Source organism: Oryctolagus cuniculus, chromosome 9 (genome assembly GCF_964237555.1).
Source record: "Oryctolagus cuniculus chromosome 9, mOryCun1.1, whole genome shotgun sequence".
Classification (NCBI taxonomy): Eukaryota; Metazoa; Chordata; class Mammalia; order Lagomorpha; family Leporidae; genus Oryctolagus; species Oryctolagus cuniculus.
Window position 1 is genome coordinate 96,613,470 of NC_091440.1, and position 23,569 is coordinate 96,637,038.

Genomic DNA, 23,569 nt, shown 5'->3' on the forward strand with positions numbered 1-23,569 from the left:
GCATGGGAGACCAGGAGGAAGCACCTGGCTCCGGGCTTCAGATCAGCACAGCGTGCCGGCCGTGGCAGCCATTTGGGGGGTAAGCCAACGGAAAAGGAAGACTTTTCTCTCTGTCTCTGTCTCTGTCTCTGTCTCTCTCTCTCACTGTCTAACTCTGCCTGTCCAAAAACAACAACAACAAAAAAACCTATTTTCCCTTAGACTAGAGTAGTAAGCTCCCTCCCTATTCCGCCATCTTGGTGTCTTCTGTAGTACTACTCTTAAGAAAAACATGTTTCAGACCAAGTAAAAGTAAATTAGAGAAGTGAAATATCAGGAGAGATCAACTATTTGAGAGAAAAATATTCAACAGTAATTTCTCTTTTTAGGGTTAGCTGTATCCTCTAGCATGAATGTTAAAGGAATGATTATAGATGACGAACGTCAAAATCTAGTTCTTGAAGCGAAGATGTCAGTGAGTATAATTTTATTCTTAGTAGAATTGTTAAGAAAAATGACAGTTTGGGAAGAGGATTTAAGAAAGACTGGTAAGTTTGATGGGAAGTCTCTTTATTATGGTCATCTCTGAAAATGCACTGTAATTTTATAAATGAACAGATGGGAAAAGACCAAGAGTTTTCTTTCAGTCTTCCAAGAGAAAAATAAAAATAACAAACAGCTCTGCCTGGCTGTTTCTGTAAGCAAGGTAAAAATGAGTTTGATGTATGAGATGTAATAAATTTATTTGTGAAATAATGCAGATCAGATACTCATTGCTAGGTTTAGAAGAATCTTTGTAACTTCTTGGAGCTTAACTTCTGAAATTGCCAAGAAACTTGAAAGATTTAAATTCCTCTTGAAACTGTTTTCTTCACCCAGTGCCAAGCACAGAAACTCCACCCAAATTGCCAGGAAATTCCCTTAAATCTAGAATTCATAGTTCTGATCATCTTTTGAATACGTGTATATCATTGAGCCGAAAATTAATGTGTGGATGTCATTTATCAGCATCATCCAAAGAGCAGAACATGTTGTTATGGCAAGGGCTTAAAAAGCTACATGTGGCTTCCTAGAATGTGCTGTTTCAGATTTTATTCCAGGTTAAATGAAAGGAGCTATTGTTTCAACTATTCTAATAATGCATGCTAACATATTGTAAGATTATTTGGCATGATAAATAATAAAGGCCACAAGGAATGTATCTATAGTCAAATCTTGTTAGCCTGCTGTGTAGTAAGGGAGAAGATGAACTATGAGATAAATCAGGAAGAAGAAAGCAAGTTCTTTATAGGGTTTGGGTTAGGTGATTCTAAGGAATGACTGGAGGAAGTACACTCCTCTGGATTGGATATTGTCATGAACTGAGGTCAGTCTGGTAATCGGGATCTCAGCCTTCTGTTTAGAGGGAGGAGGAAGGAAGCAGAGCTGTAGTGTAGCCTTGAGCAAAATTTTGTTCCTGTTGGCCATGCTGTTGGCTTTGCCAGTGATTTGTTAGGACTGTCACAATCTGATTATTAGCAGGGCTTATTTTTCTTTTTTTAGGCCTTTCTTTTGGTCAGAAGAGCCATTCAGGTAGCTATCTATTCTGTGAAATCCATGTTACCATTGCTAGAATTTCATTGCTTGGGAGATTATTTAGAGAGGATTTTCGATTATTGTACTAAAGCCAGTTCTTTATGTATACTTTTGTTGCTGTTGTAAGGTTAACCGTTTCCTCTTCATATGAAAACAGAAATGACTATTAAAGACTCTGGAGATTACATCTGAATTGACACTGACAAATTCTAAGATATTATTGACAGAGTTTTTCATCTACTTCTTTTTTTTTTTTCTTTTCTTTTTGACAGGCAGAGTGGACAGTGAAAGAGAGAGACAGAGAGAAAGGTCTTCCTTTTGCCACTGGTTCACCCGCCAGTGGCCGCTGTGGCCAGTGCGCTGCTGCCGGCGCACAGCACTGATCCAAAGCCAGGAGCCAGGTGCTTCTCCTGGTCTCCCACGCGGGTGCAGGGCCCAAGGACTTGGGCCATGCTCCACTGCACTCCTGGGCCACAGCAGAGAGCTGGCCTGGAAGAGGGGCAACTGGGACAGAATCTGGTGCCCCGACTGGGACTAGAACCTGGTGTGCCGGCGCCGCAGGTGGAGGATTAGCCTAGTGAGCTGCGGCGCCGGCCTCATCTACTTCTAAGCCAAGAGCCAAGGTCCCAAAGAGTGGTTTTGGTATAGACAGAAACTTTCCTAAATATGACATCATGGAAGCTGTCCTGTTTACCATTTTTAGTTTATTCTTTGATTTTCTTAGTGTAGTTGAATGTAATTGTAAATTTTGCATCTCCCCAAAAGTGGCTATACTGTCAACCATTGGTTTGACTGTTTATTATAGTGCTTATTATTATAAGCAAACTGTCCTGGCATTAAAATCATACAGAATGACTAGGGACTTCCAGAGCATTATTACAAGTAGGAGTCTTATGGGTCTCATTGTTAGAAGTAACTAATGCCCTCAATTTAGAAATTTAAACTAGCAGAGTTTTTATAGTTCAAGTTATTTGGTAGAGTGTGCCGATTAAAGCATGATTAATCTTTGGTTTCTGTCTACTTAAATGTTCCCTGAGTCCTGGGTAGAAGCTCTCCAATGCTTCTTGGTCACGGGTCTTGTACAAAGACTATATCTTTTGCTAAGATCATCTACCTGAAGATTCTTAAGAATCCTCAGATTGAGGGCTCTGGCTGGGGTAGTCTTTCAGTAATTCAGGGATGTGTTGTGCTGCTGTAATTTGAGAGCCATGGAGTCAAGGAGTCTTACTGTTGAATCAATTGTTAACATAGTATCGGAAAGTCATTTCCATGGAGTATTCAAGTGCAGTCTCTATAACGCTGCTTCACAAATAGCCAGTCACCTAATGAGAGCATATGGAGCTGATATGTATCTAGTAAGGGAAGAAAGTTGTTTCCATCAGGGATAAGATTAAACAGCTCTGGAAAATTATGATATTAGCCAATTATTATTATTATTATTAGAATGGAAGAGAAGGGGCCATCTGTTGACATAAAATACACAATTAGAAATATTTAGTCATTGATTACTCAGGGAATTTCAAAGTATTACGAGCAGTGAGAACTTTGACAAACCTGCACAACTTTTATTTAGAGTTCGGCCATCAAGTATGCTGATGTCAAGGATAATGAAAGTTGGGGCCGGCGCCGTGGCGCGGTATGTTAGTCCTCCACCTGCGGTGCTGGTTCTAGTCCTGCCTTCTCCTCTTACAATCCAGCTCTCTGCTGTGGCCTGAGAAAGCAGTGGAAGATGGCCCAGGTCCTTGAGCCCCTGTGCCCGCATGGGAAACCAGGAAGAAGCACTTGACTCTTGGCTTCAGATTGGCGCAGCTCCAGCTATTTTTGCGACCAGCTGTGGAGTGAACCAACGGAGGGAAGATCTTTCTCTCTGTCCCTCTCACTGTCTGTAACTCTACCTCTCAAATAAATAAATAAATCTTTAAAAAAAAATAATAAAAGCTAGAAACTAAAATCAGTTTGAAACAGTTGATATATGAGCATGAGTATACCTGCTCTCAAAACTATAAAATAATTGTTCATACATTTATTAATATATTTTATTTGCATATAATTATTTTATAGAACCCAGACTTTCCTTTTGATTTGTTGAATAAGTCAATTTGGAAACAAAAGGGTTTTCACAATGTTTAGAATTAAATAGCATATGAAAATATAGCAATAATAATATTAATTGTTAGGACCTTTAATTGTTTTAGATTAAGGACTATTATTAAAAAAACCATTTAAAATATGGCTACAGCCCAAGAGGATGTATCTAATAGCCACTGTTTTATGAATTTTTGCATTCTTTCCCAAGTTAGAAACATTGCAACCATTAAATGTGCTAAAGATATTACATTAAAGCAAGTCAGACTGTTCAGTTTACATGGCGGAAGCATTAGAACTAAACTGGTTTATAATCTTACCCAACTGCTTAGATTTTGTTCTATGATCCAGCATCCTGATAGACTTTCCCCCTTTAATCTTCATACCTCAGTATGTGCTGACAGTTCTTTATGATCACATAGTTATAATGTTCTACCATTTGCAGCAAAATGGATGCAACTGGAGGACACTGTGTTGAGTGAAATAAGCTGGCCCCTGAAAGACAAGCATTGCATATTCTCCTTTATATGTGGGAGCTAAAACTTAAAAAAAAAAAAAAAGAGGAAAGAAAAAATATATGTATCAGTATTGTTGCAAATATAGTTTTGTAAAACTTTTTTTATACCTTTGTGAAACCAGTGCTTAAGAATGTAATACTACTGTAGTTTTAATGATCTGTGACTACTTTAAAATTTATTATATATGGGTAAAATGGTCATTTTTCCATTTAATTGTTGTTTTTTTAAAATTTATTTATTTGATAGAGTTTACACAGAGAGAGAGAAGGAGAGAAGGAGAGACAGAGATACAGAGAGAGAGAGAGAGAGAGAGAGGCCTTCCATCCACTGGTTCACTCCCCAAATGGCTGCAAAGGCCAGAGTTGTGCCGATCCGAAGCCAGGACCCAGGAACTTCTTCTGATCTCCCACGTGGGTTCAGGGGCCCAAGGACTCAGGCCATCCTCTGCTGCTTTCCCAGGCCACAGCAGAGAGCTGGATCAGAAGTGGAGCTGTTGGTACTCAAACCGGCATCCACAGGGGATGCTGGCACTGCAGGCAGCGGCCCCTCAATTACTGTTTATAGTTTTCGTCTATATTCCCACTAAACTAGGGTATTTTTGCTTTTTATTTGTTAAACTTCTTTTTTTTTTTTTTTTTTTTTTTTTTTTTTTTTTTTGACAGGCAGAGTGGACAGTGAGAGAGAGACAGAGAGAAAGGTCTTCCTTTGCCGCTGGTTCACCCTCCAATGGCCGCCGCTGCAGCCGGCGCACCGCGCTGATCCTGGCAGGAGCCAGGAGCCAGGTGCTTTTCCTGGTCTCCCATGGGGTGCAGGGCCCAAGCACCTGGGCCATCCTCCACTGCACTCCCTGGCCATAGCAGAGAGCTGGCCTGGAAGAGGGGCAACCGGGACAGAATCCGGCGCCCCAACCGGGACTAGAACCCGGTGTGCCGGCGCCGCAAGGTGGAGGATTAGCCTATTGAGCCACGGCGCCGGCTCTGTTAAACTTCTTATTCAGTGATGTATTAAGTCTTTTTACTGTAATGTAAATTTAAAATATATTATAAAAAGCTAAAACATAAAGGGAGAAGGAAGAGGGTGGGTGGGAGGAAGGGAATATCATATTCTTAGAATTGTAAGCAGATTGAATCTGTTAAAAACTAATTAAAATTAAAATTGTTTTAAAAAGATAATAAATTTTAAATTTAACATAATAGCTTCATGTAATTCAGTTTTTATGACAGCACAGTGCAACTGTTTTTGTTTTGTTTTTCCCAAAGCATGATTTTTCCATGAAGAAAGAACTGTGCTCATAGACCTTCTAGTATAAACTCCATGATCTGGCTGACTACTGCAGAATGTTTTCCTATTATTGCAGCTGGCAGTGTGAATCTCCAGATCAGATTTCCACACAGGACTTAAATTTCAATCCACATGTCTTGACATTATACTCAATATTTAATGCTTTTATACAATGTTGAGCTAGTCCAGAACTTTCAGCTTCCAAAATTGGTACTGAGAAGACCAAGTCTCCTGATTCCTGATCCTTTCTAAGTACTTCCTCATCGACTCCCACTGGAAGTGTACTGTGTATCTTCACTTACTGACATGTCCAGATATTCTCTTTGTGTAGGCCTATTTTCTTCCATTTGTAGTGAGAATTCAGCAGACTTAGTTTTGCAAATCATGTTCTTCAGTTGGAAAGTTTCCTTAAATTATTCTATTGATTTGCTCCTTTTTTTTCTCTTTCAGGAACTCCTACTTATTCATGTATTGCATCTCACTACTACTCTATTTTTCTTCTACATTTCTCTCACTTTGTTTTACAGTCCTGTTTTCTAGACTATCTCTAACACTTTGTCTTACATTCAGCCAATTCTACTTGCAGAGGTGTGTCATGCTCAAATCCTTCCCTTTGGAAGATTCCACTGTGTAAATCTTAACTGCTTTGTGGTTTTCACTGCCAGCTTTCTGATTTCCTGTTCTTAAATCCTCTTAATCAGCTACTGCTTGTCCATTTGCTAGTTTCCAATTTTGTGTGTTGTCTTCTCTCCTAATTTTTATCCTTGTGGGTGTCTGTGTTAAAAACTTTGCTTTACTGTGGCTGTGGGAGAGTTTTATGGGGAAGTGAAGTTTGTGACATGTGCTTAGTACTCTAGTTTAAAAAAACACTACTCAGTTTTTTAACCACTCTTGCATCCATTTTACATTTTTCTCCACTTGTCCCTTCTCTTAGAGGGAAGTGTTCATCACAGTTCCATCCTCTTCTTTTTAATCTTCTCATACAACAGTTTCCCTGAGCTTTTTGTGAAGTAGTATTTACCTCTTGTACTGGTTTGCTTTGTATATCCTTGTGAAGTGAAGTACATACAGTTTACACTCCTCTTAAGACAAGTAGTATATAAAAGGCATCCTCCAAGCTAACCTCTGCTTATTTCTAAAATATCATCTGTCCTCAGTAGCCCTTTCTTTGTGGCATATTTCCATGGTATTTAACTGCTTGCTGCTACTCTGCTATTCCCTCAGCGTGCCAGCCGGTTTCCATGCTTCTGTAGTTTTCTTTATGTTGTTTCTACTTCCTGCTGTGTCTCCCATAACTTGATTTCTCTCCCCAGCACCTCCCTCTCTTCCTGAAAAACTTCTTAAGCCTTGATAGTCCAGGTTTAAGTAGAATTTCTGAAGCTTTCTCTCATCTGGCTTCATTTAACACTTCAAGATATAGGTAGGTCTCCTCTATTTCTAGTATTTGGAACACTACATAGCAATTATTCAGTTATATAATCTGCTCCAACTAGGTCATTAGTGAATCTAGGGAGGAAAACATTTTTATTTCCTGTGTGTCTTTTAGTAAAAAGTGTATGGATGGATTATAAAATATACATGTGCTGTATCAGCCACGAAGCACTGTTGTATAAAGGTGGTAATTATGTTAGGTGATTCTCAAGAGGAAGTTGTCTTTTTGTAGTCAAATATCTTCAAGTAATTTGATATTACTTCTCTCTGTTGCCCACTCATTTTCAATAATTTACTTTTATGAAGAGACATGAAATTACTTAGGGTGGGAGAGAGAACTGATTACAGACTAGAATTTTTTTAGTTCATTCAGAAATTGTCATATGGCAACTTGACCATGTTAAAATAAGAGATGATGGTGGGTGTTGATGACATGAGTGGGTAAGCCTTCGGTTTAATGTATTATTTCTTTTTCCACAACCTTTTTATAAGATCAAATCTAAGATGTTATCTCCAATACTGTGTGTAATAGAATGTATCATACTCCCCAGTTACCATATGGTTAAATCTATGTTCTGAACATAAAAGTACAGTAGACTTGCTCTGATCCCTATTTCATTTTGGTTTTGTGTTCTTAATGTCTTTAAGTCTTTGAGAAGTTGTTCAGACTTAGCGCTAAGTGCAGACATTCTTAAAGCCTTTTTTGTATGAGTGCCCATGGTACTTTATAGAAAGTTACGTTTGTAAAGCTGATTGTCATAAAACAAATGTTTTTCCAGAGAAATAATGTTGTAATTGGGATTCATTTTCTTGGCTAAGGATTTGGTATAAAATATGGTGCAAGAACAAAGTTAAAGCTATATAAGTTTAATAACTAGAAGTAATATTGAGGTAGGCATTGTGGTGCAGTGACTTAAGTTGCTGCCTGGGATGTGTGTGATCCAAGTCAGACTACCCATTTAAGTCTGCGACGCTGCATTTCCAATCCAGCTTCCTGCTGATGCATCTTGGAGGCATCAGATGATAGCTCATGTGCTTGGGCTCCTGTCACCCACGTGGGAGAGCCAGATGGAGTTCTGGGCTCCTATCTTCCTCCTGGTGCCACCCTGGCTGTTGTGGGCATTTGGAGATGAACCAGTGTGTGGAAGTTCAGTCTGTTTCTGTCTCTATCATTCTGCCTTTCAAGTGGATGACAGTAATAAATAAAAATTTTTAAAAGGATAAAGAAATGCTGAGAGCAGGCATCTATTTAGCCTAGCAATTCAGACTCCTGTGGCCCATGTCAGAGTACCTGGGTTCAGTTTTCCGGCTTCAGCTCCTACTTCCAACTTCCTGCTGATGCAGAGTCTGGAAGGCAGCAGTGATGGCTGTAGTAATTGGATTCCTGCCACCTATGTGGGAGAACTGATTTGTGTTCCTGGCTCCTATCTTTAGACATTTCGGGAGTGAACCAGTTCTGTCCATCTCTCAAATTTTTAAAAATCTTTTTAGAAATGATAGAGTATAAAAAGAACTTAAATTATTTGATTTTACAAGAGGTTATTAATTGAGTAAAATCTTCACTCTACTCAAATCTCCAATCATGTCCAACCCAACTTTCCTTTTAGAGTATGGCCTCAGAGATCCCAGTGGAAAGAACAGGTCTTCAAAGAGGGAGGTGCCTTTCTCTGAAGGGAGGAGAGAACCTCCACTTTGACTATGACCGTGTCTAAACAAGATAAGAGTCGGAGAACTCAAGGGGCTTCCATAGCCTTGGAAACTCATAACTGGTGCATAGGGAGATTACTGATGCCATAAACAGGAGTGTCAATTGGTAAAGTCAACAACAGGAGTCACTGTGCACTTACTCCTCATGTAGGATCTCGGTCCTTAACGTGCTGTACACTGAGGCTTAATGCTATAACGAGTACTCAAACAGTATATTTCACTTTGTGTTTCTATGGGGGTGCAAACGACTGAAATCTTTACTTAATGTACACTAAACTGATCTTCTGTAAAAAAAAAAAAAAAAAAAAAAGAAAGAAAGAAAAAAAATCATCTATTATTTTTCACTTTATGTTTCTGTGTGGGAGCAAACTGTTGAAATCTTTACTTAATGTATGCTAAACTGATCTTCTGTATATAAAGAGAATCGAAAATGAATCCTCATGTGAATGGAAGGGGAAAGGGAATGGGAAAGGGGAGGGTTGCGGGTGGGAAGGACGTTATGGGGGGGAAGCCATTGTAATCCATAAGCCGTACTTTGGAAATTTATATTCATTAAATAAAAGTTAAAAAAAAAAAAAAAAGACAAAAAAAAAAAAAATAGAGTATGGCCTCATCTCTGTCTTTCCTCCTATTAAAATGGAAGAGGTGTGGGTCCAGTGCTGTGGCATAGTAGGCCAAGTCTCTGCCTGAGGCGCTGCCATCCCATATAGGCACTGGTTCATGTCTTGGCTACTCCTCTTCTGATCCAGTTCTCTAGTAATGGCCTGGGAAAGCAGTTTGGGAAGATGGCCCAAATGCTTGGGCCCTGCACCTGATTAGGAGACCCAGAAGAAGCTCTTGGCTGCTGATCAGCTCAGCCCTGGCCATTGAAGCCATTTGTGGAGTGAACCAGTAAATGGAAGACCTTTCTTACTGTCTTTCTCTCTCTCTCACTGTGACTCTACCTCTCAAACAAATAAAATCTTTTTTTTTTTAATGGAAGAGGTATTTGTCTTTTTAAGCTTCAAGTTCTTCCTAATAGCACCTAAAATATTCAAGTCTTTTCTGTCCTTCAAAACACTTCAGCCTACAATTATTCTAGCTATTACCTTGTTTTCTTCCCTCCAAACAGTTACCTGTACACCGTGTGCCAGTTTATGTATGTTCTGTTCATTCAGCTTTTTGCAATGTAGATCCTGCTATTATATCACTACAAATGCTGTATTTTTACCTAGTACACTATCCAGTGGTGACTTCATCATTGCTAAATTCACTAAATACTTCTCAGTTCTTACATTATTAGACTTCTCTACAGTTTTTGACACAATTTACTGTTCTGCTCTTCTTGACATGTTTTTTCTTGTGACAGTCTTTCTCTTTGATTTCAGTGCATCTACTCTGATGGCTTTGATTACTATGTATATGCTGATTTCAGCAAATTTGCCTTCAGTTCTCTTGAGCTTCAGGCATGTTTATTCAGTATGCCGTCAAGCATGCCCACTTAGATGTCTCACAGGCCCTAAAAACTCAGTCTATACAAAGCAGCTATTATCTTCCTGTTCCCCCAGTCATTTCCTCTTGTTATGTTTCTTATTTCAATGAATAGTGATGTCATTAACCTGTTGGCCAAGGTAGAAATCATTATCTTTGACTTCTCTTTCTTCTGCCAGTAATGAATCACCAAGTGCTGTTGGGTCTGCTTCATATCTCTGCACTCTGTCTATTCTCTTTACTAACCACCATTCTGCTGTAGCCATCATCTTCTCTCACTCAATAATTTTAGTGCAAGTTAGTTTGTGTGTGTGTGTATGGGTGTGAGTGTGTGTATGTATGTGTATATATATATATATATATATATATATATATATATATCTTATGTATATAAATTTATATCTTTGCCTCCAAAGATGGATTTCCAAAGTAAAATATAGTTGACATTCTCTTATTTAAAAGACTTTAAAGAATTCTTCCTGTTGTTTTTTATGTGAGCAGACTTCCATGTTCTGGCTCCTAATTTTATCCTCAGCCTCATTTCTACCTGTGTGTTATGTCTGTTCTCCTCCAAATTCTTCATTTTCTTTCACGTCGTATACCTGCAGCCTTGTCTGGGTGTCCCTGAAATCCTTCCAAAGAGTTTGCAAGATTAACATGTTTATAATAATGCTATGATATTATTTTCTTTTTTCATTTTCTTATGAGTGTACAATGGATTTTTTTCAGAGATGACATAGATGTGATGATACCATTGTGATGGTGGCTGATGGATATGTGCTTTTGAATTCTTGGATTTTAGAGTAAGAAAATGCTTTAACAGACATAAAAATTGTATATATTTATTGAGGTAGTATGTGATTTTTTTTACATGTGTACATTTTATAATGTCCATTCAACATTCTTGTATTTTTAATTGTTTTGATTTTTAAATTATAAAAGCTTTTCAGGGACTTCATTAATTTCTAAGAGAATATAGGTGTCCTGTGTCTAAAAAAATTATAAACAGTTATTTAGACCTTAGTTAGATGATATTTCTTTTAAGAAGTCTTTGCTTGGGTCCCAACATCAAAGTAGCTTTTAGATAACCTCTGTGGCCTGTACTTATGTTATCATCACACTTGTATTAGTTATTTATCTGTGTAGGCCAGTGGATTCAGGAAGTTCTGTAAAAGAAAGAACCCTTGTGTATCCCTAGTACTTAATAGTGTTCAGGATACATAGGAAGTGCCTGATAAATACCTGTTGTATATGTTTGGGGGTGACTTATTAATTATCGGATTATAATGACTACATGTTTTAAATTATAACCATTTTGTGCTTTTGTGATGCATTCATTTAACTTTTTTAACACAATGGTACCTGAATAGGTTTTTTTTTTATTTTTATTTTTTTAATTTTTTGACAGGCAGAGTGGACAGTGAGAGAGAGAGACAGAGAGAAAGGTCTTCCTTTGCCGTTGGTTCACCCTCCAATGGCCGCCGCGGCCAGCACGCTGTGGCCGGCGCACCGCGCTGATCCGATGGCAGGAGCCAGGTACTTATCCTGGTCTCCCATGGGGTGCAGGGCCCAAGTACTTGGGCCATCCTCCACTGCACTCCCGGGCCACAGCAGAGAGCTGGCCTGGAAGAGGGACAACCGGGACAGAGTCTGGCGCCCCGACCGGGACTAGAACCCGGCGTGCCAGCGCCGCAAGGCGGAGGATTAGCCTTGTGAGCCATGGCACCGGCCTGAATAGGTTTTATAAACAAGTTTTATGTGTATATGTTGGGTACCTACAAACACACAGTCCCTCACGTACATACATACATACATACACACACAGGAAGTCTATGTATGTTAGAACAGAAAGAACCTATTATTGAGAATCAAGAACGCTATATCTGAATCTATGTCTTCACGAATAACTGTGGAGCCGTGGGCAAGTCTTTTGATTCCTGTGAAGCAGTCTTCCATTGCCAAATAATAAAATTTGCATAGTTCCAAAAAGTTCTGATTATATGTGAAAGATGTCAAATGTGTATTGAAGGTGATTTATTTTTATTAAAAATGCACATAAATTTAGATTTATCTCTGTATTGATACAACTTTGTTTTCACAGGAAAGATGATAAAGACTATGCTTTAAAACAAATAGAAGGAACTGGGATCTCTATGTCCGCATGTAGAGAAATAGCAGTAAGTGAAGTTCTTTTTATCATAACTAAGTTATAAATGTTAACTGTGTAGGTCTTTGTATTATATTTATCACATTAATTGAAAGTTGGTGAATATTTTCATATCAGTCATCTGGAAAAATATATTTGTTTTTTAAGATGTAGTAAAGGTGACAGTTCTAGCAAAAATTTCTGTATAAATTAATTTATGGTAAAGTTAATGTTTTTATATTAGCAGATGTTTCTACTAACAATGTTGCTAATAGCTAAAGGTCCAATTTTTAATTTCATTTGCATGCAATAAAGGTTGTTAGTCCATGTAAAATTAGCATTTCTATTTTAATAGGATGGGATTAACGTTAGTATTTATGTCATTAAAATGAGATTGAATATAATTTTTATTGTATCTTCTCATTTTAGTATGTAAAAATTTAAACCTTTTTCTTTTGGAAGCATAACTTTCCATGTGGCAATTAGAGTCTCATTTTGAATCCAAAGGGAAGTGTTCTTTATGTTAATGCATTACTTATTAGGCATACATTTAAACTGAACTCTACTTCTTTGAGATTTATTTCAGTTTTTACTGTTATGAAAGTATAGGTCTTTTCTGACTTTAACCAGAATATTCTAAGATATGTATTATACTCTTTGCTTTTGTTATCCTCAGTTCTTCTGTTTTATTCATGGATATATAGTCTACTGTAACCTGGAAATTCTAATTTAAATAATTATCTTATTTATCAGATCCTGTATCAACGAGTCAACCAGCAGTCATTTATTGTGTATCATATTAACAGTGACTAGAGTTTCTCTAAAAGAGAAATATAGACCAATTCAGGGTCCCTGACTCAAGTATATTTAAACTCAGCTGAGGAAAGAAACTTAGAAATTTTATAGTACAAACTGTGTGTCAGTACCGTGATAGCAGTGTATGGCAGTGGGGAAAGGATGTACACCTAGAGTGGAAAATCAAAGGAAGTTCCAGGTTTGGGAAGATGTATAAGAGTTAGATGTAGGGAAGAGTAGGTGAGGTTGAGGTGAGATGGAGGACATTCCTAATCAGAAATGCAAGCATTTTTCATAAAGTTCTAAAAAAATACATACTGTAGAAAATGCTAGGCATGGGTACCAAAATTTTTTCTACACCAAAGTAAACATCTTTCAGTTCCATTATTCCCCAAACATTTTGAAGCTGAGACAAGAATACTTCTACATTATTCTTCAGTTCTTCAACATCTGTACCAATCAGGAGCCAGGAGCTTCCTCCAGGTCTCCAGTATGGAAACAGGGGCCCAGGGACTTGGGCCATCTTCTATTGCTTTCCCAGGCTATAGCAGAGAGCTAGATCAGAAGTGGAGTAGCCAGGAATGAAACGGTGCCCACATGGGATGCCAGGAATACAGGCGGTGCCTTCACTCAGTACGCCACAGTGCTGGTTCCCCTTTACATTTTAAAAAGGCGAAAGAGTTAAATGATTTGAAGAGAAACCAGAGTATCCTTTACATTTTAGTAATAAGATTTGCAGCTTTTTTTCTTGATATAATATTTTTAATTTACATTTATGTTATAGTCAAAGGCTTAATGTTCCACTAAATAAAGAGTTCAACAAATAAAAAGGACAACAGTTCATCAGGAATATAGGCCAGGCACATAAACAATAATCAGAGGAAAAGATATTCAACTTCATTTATATAGAGTAAAGTTTAAAATAGTCACAGTTCAGTAGAACTATAGTAGAGACAGGCGCTGTGGCAAAGTGGGTAAACTTGCCCACATCCCATATGGGTGGAGGTTTGAGTCCTGGCTGCTCCACTTCTGATCTAGCTCTCTGGGAAAGCAGTGGAAGATGGCCCAGGTTCTTGGGCCTCTGCACCTGTGTGGGAGACCTGGAAGAAGCTCCTGTCTCCTGGCTTTGGATCAGCCCAGCTCCAGCCATTGTGGCCAACTGGGGAGTGAACCAGCAGATGGAAGACCTCTCTGCTTCTACCTCTGTAATTCCACCTTTCAAATAAATAAATAAACCTTTAAAAAGAACTATAGTAACATATAATTCTTAACAATTTATTTGACAAATATTTAAAACAAAGTTTTATTAACTACTGTATTTGTAGCAAAACTAATGCATACAGACATTTTCTTCTTTTTTTTAATTTTAGTTCCCACACACAGGGAACATATGATATTTGGCTTTCTGAGTCTGACTTACTTCATTCAACATGATGCCTTTCTATTAATGCAAATAATATAATTTCATTCTTTTTTATAGCTGAAAAATATTCCATTGCATATAGATACCACATTTCCTTTATCCATTCATTTGATGATGGACATCTTGCTTGATTCTATATTTTGGCTATTGTGAACAGTGTGGTGGTGCAGATATCTCTGATACAGTGTGTTCATGTCTTTTGAGTTATACCCAGTAGTAGGATTACTGGATCATATGGCAAGTTTATTTCTCATTTTTAAAAAATCTTCATACTGTTTTCCATAGTGGCTACTCTAATTTACATTCCCACCAACCATATGTAGGAATTCATGTTCTCCACATCCTTGCCAGCATTTGTTGTTCTCTGCCTTTTGGATATAGCCATTCTAATAGGGGTAAAATGATATGTTGCATTTTGGTTTTGATTTGTATTTTGCTTATTGCTGGTGATAAATATGTTATTTATTTGAGAAGCTGAGAGACAGAGAGTTTTGTTTTGCTGGTTCACTCTCCAAATGCCCACAATGGTTGGCCAGGGCCAAAGCCAGGGGAGAAGACTTAATCCGAGTCTCCCATGTGGGTAGCTGGAATCCAATTATGTGAGCTATCACTGCTGCCTTCTAGAATGCTTTGGCGGGAAGCCGGAGTCACCAAAATTGTCAGTCGAACCTGGGTAGTCCAATGTGGGAAACAGGCATATTAACCACTAGGCTAAATGTCTGCTCCTACTAGTCAGTTTTAAAGAGTTAAAATCCACTGAAGTATGGTCGGTGGTATTAGAAGTCAGAATGTGATTACCTTTGGAAGGAACAGAGTGTGACTATCAGGGAGATAGGGGACTTTCAAGGAGCCTGGAACATTCTGTGTATTAATCTTTCTCTGGGCCAGTGAATAGGAGTTTAATATGTGAAAATTCATTGTGGTTCATGTGCTTTTCTTTGTATTTGTTATTTAACAAAATAGTTTTTTATTAAACAGTTGCATCTAGTTCAAGAAGAGCCATTCTTATCATATATATTGATAACTTTAAATGCAGTTAAACAGAAAGAAATTGGAATGTCTACTTTTAATATACTTGATCATGAGTTTTCAATCTAAGATGAGCAGAAAGTTTTTAATTTTGATGAAGTCTAATTTACTAATTTTTGCTTTTGCTATTGTGTTTGGCTGAAGAAATCTTTCTTTTTTGTTTTTAGTAAGATGGCTTTGCAGGAGGTAGCATTTTATTTACTTATTTTTAAAAATTATCTTATTTTTACTTGAAAGGTAGTGAGATAAGGACAGAGATCTTATATCTCCTGGTTTACTCCCTAAATGTTTGCAATAGCTGAGGCTGGGCCAAGCTGAAGCCAGGATACTGGAACTCAGTGTAGTTCTCCTACCTGGGTAGCAGAGATCTAAGTACTTTGAGTCATTGCCTGCTCCCTCCTAGGGTAGCATTAGCAGAAAGCTGGAATTGAGAGCAGAGTTGGAACTTGATCTCAGACACTCCAATATGGGATTCTACTGTTGCAAATGGTGTCTTCTGCTGCTGCTGCTGCTGCTTTTTTTTTTTTTTTTTTTTTTTTAGGATTTCTTTCTTTGTTAGAAAGGCAAAGTGACAGAGAGAAATCTTCCACCCCCATATACTGGTTCATTCCCCAATGGCTACAATAGTCAGGACTGGGCCAGGCTGAATCCAGGAGCCAGGAACTTCATCCAGGTCTCCTTCGTTGGTGGCAGGAGCTCAGATACTTGGATCATCTTCTGTTGCCTTCCCAGTTACATTATTAGGAAGCTGGATTGGAAGCAGTATAGCTAGAACTAAAACTGGCACTGAGATATGGGCATTGCAAGTGATAGTTTAACCCCTGTACCAAAATGCTAACCCCAAGAATTACCATCTTAGTAACATTGAGACTGTCAAGCCAATGGAAAGATATTTCTATGTTTTAAGATTCGCTGGGGCCGGCGCTGTGGTGCAGTGGGTTAAAGCCCTGGCCTGAAGCACCGGCATCCCTTATGGCGCTGGTTCGAGACCCAGCTGCTCCGCTTCCAATCCAGCTCTCTGCTATGGCCTGGGAAAGCAGTGGAGGATGGCCCAAGTCCTTGGGCTGCTGCACCCACTTGGGAGACCCAGCAGAAGCTCCTGGCTCCTGGCTTTGTATCATCTCAGCTCTGGCTGTTGGGCCATCTGGGTAGTGAACCAGTGGATGGAAGACCTCTCTGTCTGTCTCTACTTCTCTCGGTAACTCTGTCTTTCAAATAAATAAATAAATCTTTAAAAAAAAAAAAGATTCTCTTTAACTTCTGTCAATAATATTTTATGGTTTTTAGCATGAAGGTTTTGCATGCCTTTTGTTAAATTCATTCATCTTTTCTGACACTGTTATAAATGAAGTAAATTTTAAAATTTGTTTCTGTACTCAAAAGTATACCTTTTAAAAAACGATGTATTGTTTATCCTGAGGCATTTCTAAATTCATTCGCAAGTTTTTGGTGATTCTTTGGAGTTTCTACAGAAATAGTTATATGTTTGTGTTTATGAATAGTTTTACTTCTTTCCATCTTTGTGCTTTTTGTTAGTTTTCCTTCCCTTACTACATTGGTTTGTCACATAATGTTGAATATTTTTAAGAGATTACTTTTGTTTGTTTATTTGTTTTAAAGATATATTCGTTTATTTGAAAGGCAGAGTTAAAAGGGAAAGATACAGAGATCTTCTATCCTCTGGTTCGCTCCCTGAATTGCCACAATGGCTGGGGCCAGGCCTGGCTGAAACCAGGAGCCTAGAATTCCATCCAGGTCTCGCATGTAGGTGGCAGGGGCCCCAGGCACATTAGCAGGGGGCTTGACTGGAAGTGGCATGCCCAGTACTTGAACTAGTGTTCATATGGAATGCTGGAGACATTGCAGGCCACGCTTAATCTGCTGTGCCACACGTTGGCCCCAAGAGCAGACATCTTTGACTAGTTCCCAATCTTGGAGAAGTGTTTTCAGTATCACTCTTCAGTAATATTAGTTACAGATTTTTAATGGATTCCATCAATCTGGTTTATGTTCTTCCTAGTTTCTAGAGAATTTTTTTTAAAGATTTATTTATTCATTCGAAAGTCAGAGTTACACAGAGAGAGGCGAGGCAGTGAGAGAAAGAGGTCTTCCATCTGATGGTTCACTCCCCAATTGGCCGCAGTGGCCAGAGCTGCACCAGTCCGAAGCCAGGAACCAGGAGCTTCCTCTTGGTCTCCCACACTGGCGCAGGGGTCCAAGGACTTGGGCCATCCTCCACTGCTCTCCCAGGCCATAGCAGAGAGCTGGATTGGAATTGGAGCAGCTGGGTCTTGAACCGGCATCCATATGGGATGCCTGCGCTTCAGGCCAGGGCATTATCCTGCTGTGCTACAGCACCAGCCCCATCTGGAGAATGTTTTTCATAAATGGTATTGAATTTTATCAAGTGATTTTTTTCTATATATATATTGAAGTGATCATATAGTTTGCCTCTTTTATTCTATTCTATTGCTGAATTACTTTGATTTTCTAATGTTTATGCATTCTCTAGAGTTCTAAAATAATCCCTACTTTATTATATATTGCTATATTTGATATGCTAGCACATTAAGGATTTTACATCTGTGACCTTGATAGATGTTGGTCTGTAATTTTTTTGTAATTTTTTTAGATTTTTTTTATTAGAGTTACAGTGTATTCACGAAACAAGTGATATATTTTCATCTTCTGTTTTCTAACAGTTTGAAAATTTAGTATAAGTAATTATTCTGTTAAATATTTGACCAAATTCATGATCCAGTATTATTTCCTAAGTATAGAAATCTTCAGTTTAATATTTTATCTTATGTTTGATAAGTTATAGTTTGTATATTATTTGTTCTTCTCATTGAAGTTGTTGAATTTATTGCCACAAAATTGTTCATTGTATTCCCTTAGTATACTTTTTTATCTGTAGGTTCTTTAGTGACTTCCTTCTTTCATTGATGATGCTATGTTTATCTATTTTATTCATTTCTACTCTTTTTTATTTCTTCTTTTCTAATTACTTTAACCTTATGTTTCTTTATCTTAAAGTGGGAACTCTAGGTCATTGATTTTAAACTATTCAAATGTAAACATTTAAAAATACAAATTTACTTTCAAGGTGTTTTACCTACATTCCATAAATGTTGTTACATTCAACTTTCACTATCATATAGTATAGAGTATTTTCAAATTTTTTGATATTTTTCCATTTATGAGTTAATTAGAAATATGTAATATTAAATATGTGAGCCTTTTCTAGATAACCTTTTGTTACTGATTGCTAATTTATTTACATTGTGATCAGAGAAAAGAGACTTTATTTTAGGGGAGGTGGAAGGAGTGGATATGAATATAGATAAAATAAGATTGGCTGTGGCTGAATAATAGTACATAGAGATTTGCTATTTTATTTACTTCTAAATTTCATATAGTAAAAAAGTAAAGGGGAAAAACAGACTTTGATCTTTTATGGCAAGTTTTGAGACCGTCCTTCCATTTGTTAAATCTTCCTCAGAGAATTCCTGTGTTCCACTGCTCATCTCCATTATTCTCTATGATTCATAGCCTGTTTGTTTCTTTAATAGCACTTGCAACAAGTTGTAGTTATAAGAAGGTTGTTCTGTTTCTACATGTTGCCCCACTCCTCCTAGACTGTCACCCATTTCTTTAACAGTGTGTCCTAGATCCAGCATACAGCCCTTGCTCAGTAAGTCATTGTAAAATGGAAGAGGGGAGAGAAGAGAGAACTCATTGAGAATTTCTTGTAAAAGCAGAATATTCTGCATCCTCAACCTTGTTTTATTGAAAGTGGTTTGTCTTGCACATTTCAAGAATTTCCTGTGAACTGGAATCTCTTTGGCATAGTTTATTCCAAATGTACAAGAGTGGACCATCAGTTCTAAGAGGTCTATTTGAGGTGGGAAGGGAGGGCAGAGACAAAGCTTCAGGCTCTACTTTTTTTTAATTTAATAAATATAAATTTCCAAAGTACAACTTTTGGATTAAAGTGGCTTTTGCCCACATAATCTCCCTCCCACCTGCAACCATCACATTTTTCACTCCCTCTCCCATCCTATTCTTCATCAAGATTCATTTTTAATTATCTTTATATACAGAAGATCAACTTAGTGTATACTAAGTAAAGATTTCAACAGTTTGCACCCACACAGACACACAGAGTGTAAACTTCTATTTGAATATTAGTTTTACCTTTAATTCACATAGCACAGCACATTAAGAACAGAGATCCTACATGGGGAGTAAGTGCACAGTGACTCCTGTTCTTGATTTAACAATTGACACTCTTATTTATGACGTCAGTAATCACCCGAGGCTCTTATCATGAGCTGCCTTGGAGAATGGAAGGCTATGGAAGCCTCTTGTGTTCACCAACTCCGACCTTATTTAGACAAGGCCATAGTCAAAGTGGAAGGTCTCTCTTCCCTTCAGAGAAAGATACCTCCTTCTTTGCTGGCCTGTTCTTTCTGCTGGGATCTCACTCACAGAGGTCTTTCATTTAGGTCATTTTTTTGCCAAAGTGTCTTGGCTTTCCATGCCTGAGAAACTCTCATGGGCTTTTTAGCTGGATCCGAATGCCTTAAGGGCTGATTCTGAGGCCAGAGTGCTGTTTACGGCATTTGCCATACTATGAGTCTGCTGTGTATCTTCCCATGTTGCATTGTTTCTCCTTTTTAATTCTATCAGTTAGTATTAGCAGACACTAGTCTTGTTTATGCGATCCCTTTGACACTTAATCCTATCATTATGATCAATTATGAACTGAAACTGATCACTTTAACTAGTAAGATGGCATTGGTACATGCCAACTCAATGGGATTTGGAGTTCCGTGGCATGTTTCTCTTATTCCCACTCTTATTTTTAACAGGGATCATTTTTTCAGTTCAGTTTAAACGCCTAAGAATAATTGTGTGTTAATTGAAGAGTTCAACTGGGCCAGCGCTGTGGCTCACTTGGTTAATCCTCCACCTGTGGCGCCTGCATCCCATATGGGCGCCGGGTTCTAGTCCCAGTTGCTCCTCTTCCAGTTCAGCTCTCTGTTGTTGCCCGGGATGGCATTGGAGGATGGCACAAGTGCTTGGGCCCCTGCATCCGCATGGGAGATCAGGAGGAAGCATCTGGCTCCTGGCTTCGGATCTGTGCAGCGCCAGCCGCGGTAGCCATTTGGGGAGTGAACCAATGGAAGAAAGATCTTTCTCTCTGTCTCTCCTCCTTTGTATAACTCTAGCTTTCAAATAAATAAAAATAAAATCTTTAAAAAAAAAAAGTTCAACCAATGGTGTTAAGTAGAAGAAGAAAATACTAAAAAGAATAAAATAGTAAGCTGTTCCTCAACAGTCAGGACAAGAGCTGATCAAGTCATTGTTTCTCATAGTGTCAGTTTCATTTCTACAGGTTTCCTTTTAGGTGCTCAGTTAGTTATCACTGATCAGGGAGAACATATGATATTTGTCCCTTTGGGACTGGCTTATTTCACTAAGCATGAGGTTTCCAGATTGCTCCATTTTGTTGCAAATGACCAGATTTCATTTTTTTTAACCGCTGTGTAGTATTCTATAGAGTATATATCCCATAACTTCTTTATCCAGTCTGCTGTTGATGGGCATTTAGGTTGATTCCATGTCTTAGCTATTGTGAATGGAGCTGCAATAAGCATTGAAGTGCAGATAGCTCTTTTATTTGCCAATTTAATTTCCTTTGGGTAAACTCCAAGGAGTGGGATGGCTGGGTCATGTGGCAGGGCTTTATTCAGGTTTCTGAGGAATCTCCAAACTGTCTTCCATAGTGGCTTTACCAGATTGTTAGAATAATGTTTCTTTACTTTTACAGTGGTTTCAGCCCCAACTATCAACACATTTAAGACATATATTTAAAATTTATTTTAGTATTTTTTTATGTTTTCTGAAATTTTAATATTAGAAAGCAGTGTAGTTTTGGAAATATTAGAGGTTTTCTTTAGTATGTGAGTAGTATTTATTGACAGAATATAGTTTTAAATATTATGTTTTATTTATTTGTATCACATCTATCTAAATTAAGTGTGATGTTATATGTGACAATTGGACTAAATCAAGTTTATGATGAATTATGTATTAAAGGTAGTTATCTAGGGCCAGTGCTATAGTGCTAGCATCCCATATGGGTGCCAGTTTGAATCCTGGCTGCTGCACTTCTGATCCAGCTCTCTGCTATGGTCTGGGTGGGCAATAGAAGATACTAAGTCCTTGGGCCCCTGCAACTGTGTAGGAGACCCGGAAGAAGCTCCTGGCTCCTGGTATCAGATTAGTGCAGCTCGGGAGTGACTCAGTGGTTGGAAGATTCTCCCTCTCTCTCTTTCTGCCTCTGCCTCTCTGTAACTCTGCCTTTCAAATAAATAAATAAACCTTGAAAAATGAATGAATGAATGAATGAATGAATAATTAAAAGTAGTGATCTCAGTATTCACATAAAAAGATTTTTCCCCTTTTGTAGTATTGAATAAACAAATGTGGTTTCCGTGATAGAAAACATGGTATGAATATCTAAACCTTTTGTTTTCAAAATATTTTCTTTTTTTGACAGGCATAGTGGACAGTGAGAGAGAGAGACAGAGAGAAAGGTCTTCCTTTGACATTGGTTCACCCTCCAATGGCAGCTGCAGCCGGCGCGCTGTGGCCAGTGCACCGCACTGATCCGAAGGCAGGAGCCAGGTACTTCTCCTGGTCTCCCATGGGGTGCAGGGCCCAAGCACTTGGGCCATCCTCCACTGCACTCCCTGGCCACAGCAGAGAGCTGGCCTGGAAGGGGGGCAACTGGGACAGAATCCGGTGCCCCGACTGGGACTAGAACCCGGTGTGCCGGCGCCGCAGACAGAGGATCAGCCTATGGAGCTGCGGCACCGGCCTGTTTTCAAAATATTTTTACGTAAAATCTTAAAAGGCAAAAAATATCTTCTAAAATGTTAGAACTTGTTATCATATGCTGTGTGCTCTGTATAGTGTGGAATTTGTGGTTCATCAGAACAGACATCTGGAACACTCCCACAGTTTTGGAGCGTCAGCCACTTGGTGATGCTTGAAGTCAGTAAGACCTTTGCTCAACTCCCAGGTTTTGTCCTGGCTCTACCATTTCACCAGCTTGTCACACTCAAAAATGTGTTTCAGTTTTCTCATTTGTAAAATTGGAATATCACTGTTTTACAGAGGTTATTGTGTGGAGTTTAGAACCCCTCTGAAGATGTATAATAACTCAGTAAATGTTAGCTTGTCTCAGCAAACGTTACTTACTCAGTGTTAGCTATTGCAGCCACAGTTTTAATTTATTTATTTATTTATTTTTGACAGGCAGAGTGGATAGTGAGAGAGAGACAGAGAGAAAGGTCTTCCTTTGCCGTTGGTTCACCCTCCAGTGGCCGACTGCACTGATCCGAAGGCAGGAGCCAGGTGCTTCTCCCGGTCTCCTATGGGGTACAGGGCCCAAGCACTTGGGCCATCCTCCACTGCACTCCCGGGCCACAGCAGAGAGCTGCCCTGGAAGAGGGGCAACCGGGACAGACTCCGGCGCCCCGACCAGGACAAGAACCCAGTGTGCCGGCGCCGCTAGGTGGAGGATTAGCCTATTGAGCCACGGCGCCGGCCAGTCACAGTTTTAGAGTCGTCCTCTTCCACACATTTACTTCCTACTGGAGAACTAAAGTGGAAGATCTTAGGACATTTGATAGCCTAGACCTAGCAAAGCATCTCCACAGTGCCTGACATGTAGGCATTTTGTAAATGTTACCCTCCGAAGTGCAGCACAACTCCCTCTTTATTTGGAAATTCTTTAATATAAGTATTATTTATTTAGAGGCAGTTTTCCACTGAGACAGTCAGTTCCATCTGCAATCTCACAGTGGACACTCTGTCTTAAGGCCAAAATGACCTTTCTCCTAATATTACTCTCTAAAGAAAACCCCTGACTGAGGATGTTTCACATACTTGGTGGTAATAATTACTTACTATATTAGCTTACTAGGACTACCATCACAAAATACTACAGAATGAGTAACTTTAACAACAGAAATTTATTTTCTCACAGTTGTAGAGGCTAGAAGTCCACAATCAAGGTACAAGTAGGGTTCGTTTCCTCTGAAGCCTCTCTTCTTG

General features: G+C 38.6%; 1 protein-coding gene across 7 annotated transcripts in view; it reads left to right on the top strand.

Moving 5' to 3' along the window:
* The window catches only part of CDK8 (cyclin dependent kinase 8), a 143,173-nt gene that overhangs the window by 56,592 nt on the left and 63,012 nt on the right, over positions 1-23,569 (top strand). For 6 of the 7 annotated variants that reach the window (XM_070049187.1, XM_008259887.4, XM_002712792.5 and 3 more), the window contains exon 2: positions 12,148-12,223. Coding sequence is in view for 6 of the 7 variants with exons in the window: in XM_008259887.4 (XP_008258109.1) it covers positions 12,148-12,223 (76 nt within the window). In the remaining variant the exon portion in view is untranslated. Of the gene's footprint in view, positions 1-10,775; positions 10,850-12,147; positions 12,224-23,569 lie in introns of all 7 variants that reach the window. The other variant, XM_051850740.2, reaches the window with a different exon arrangement.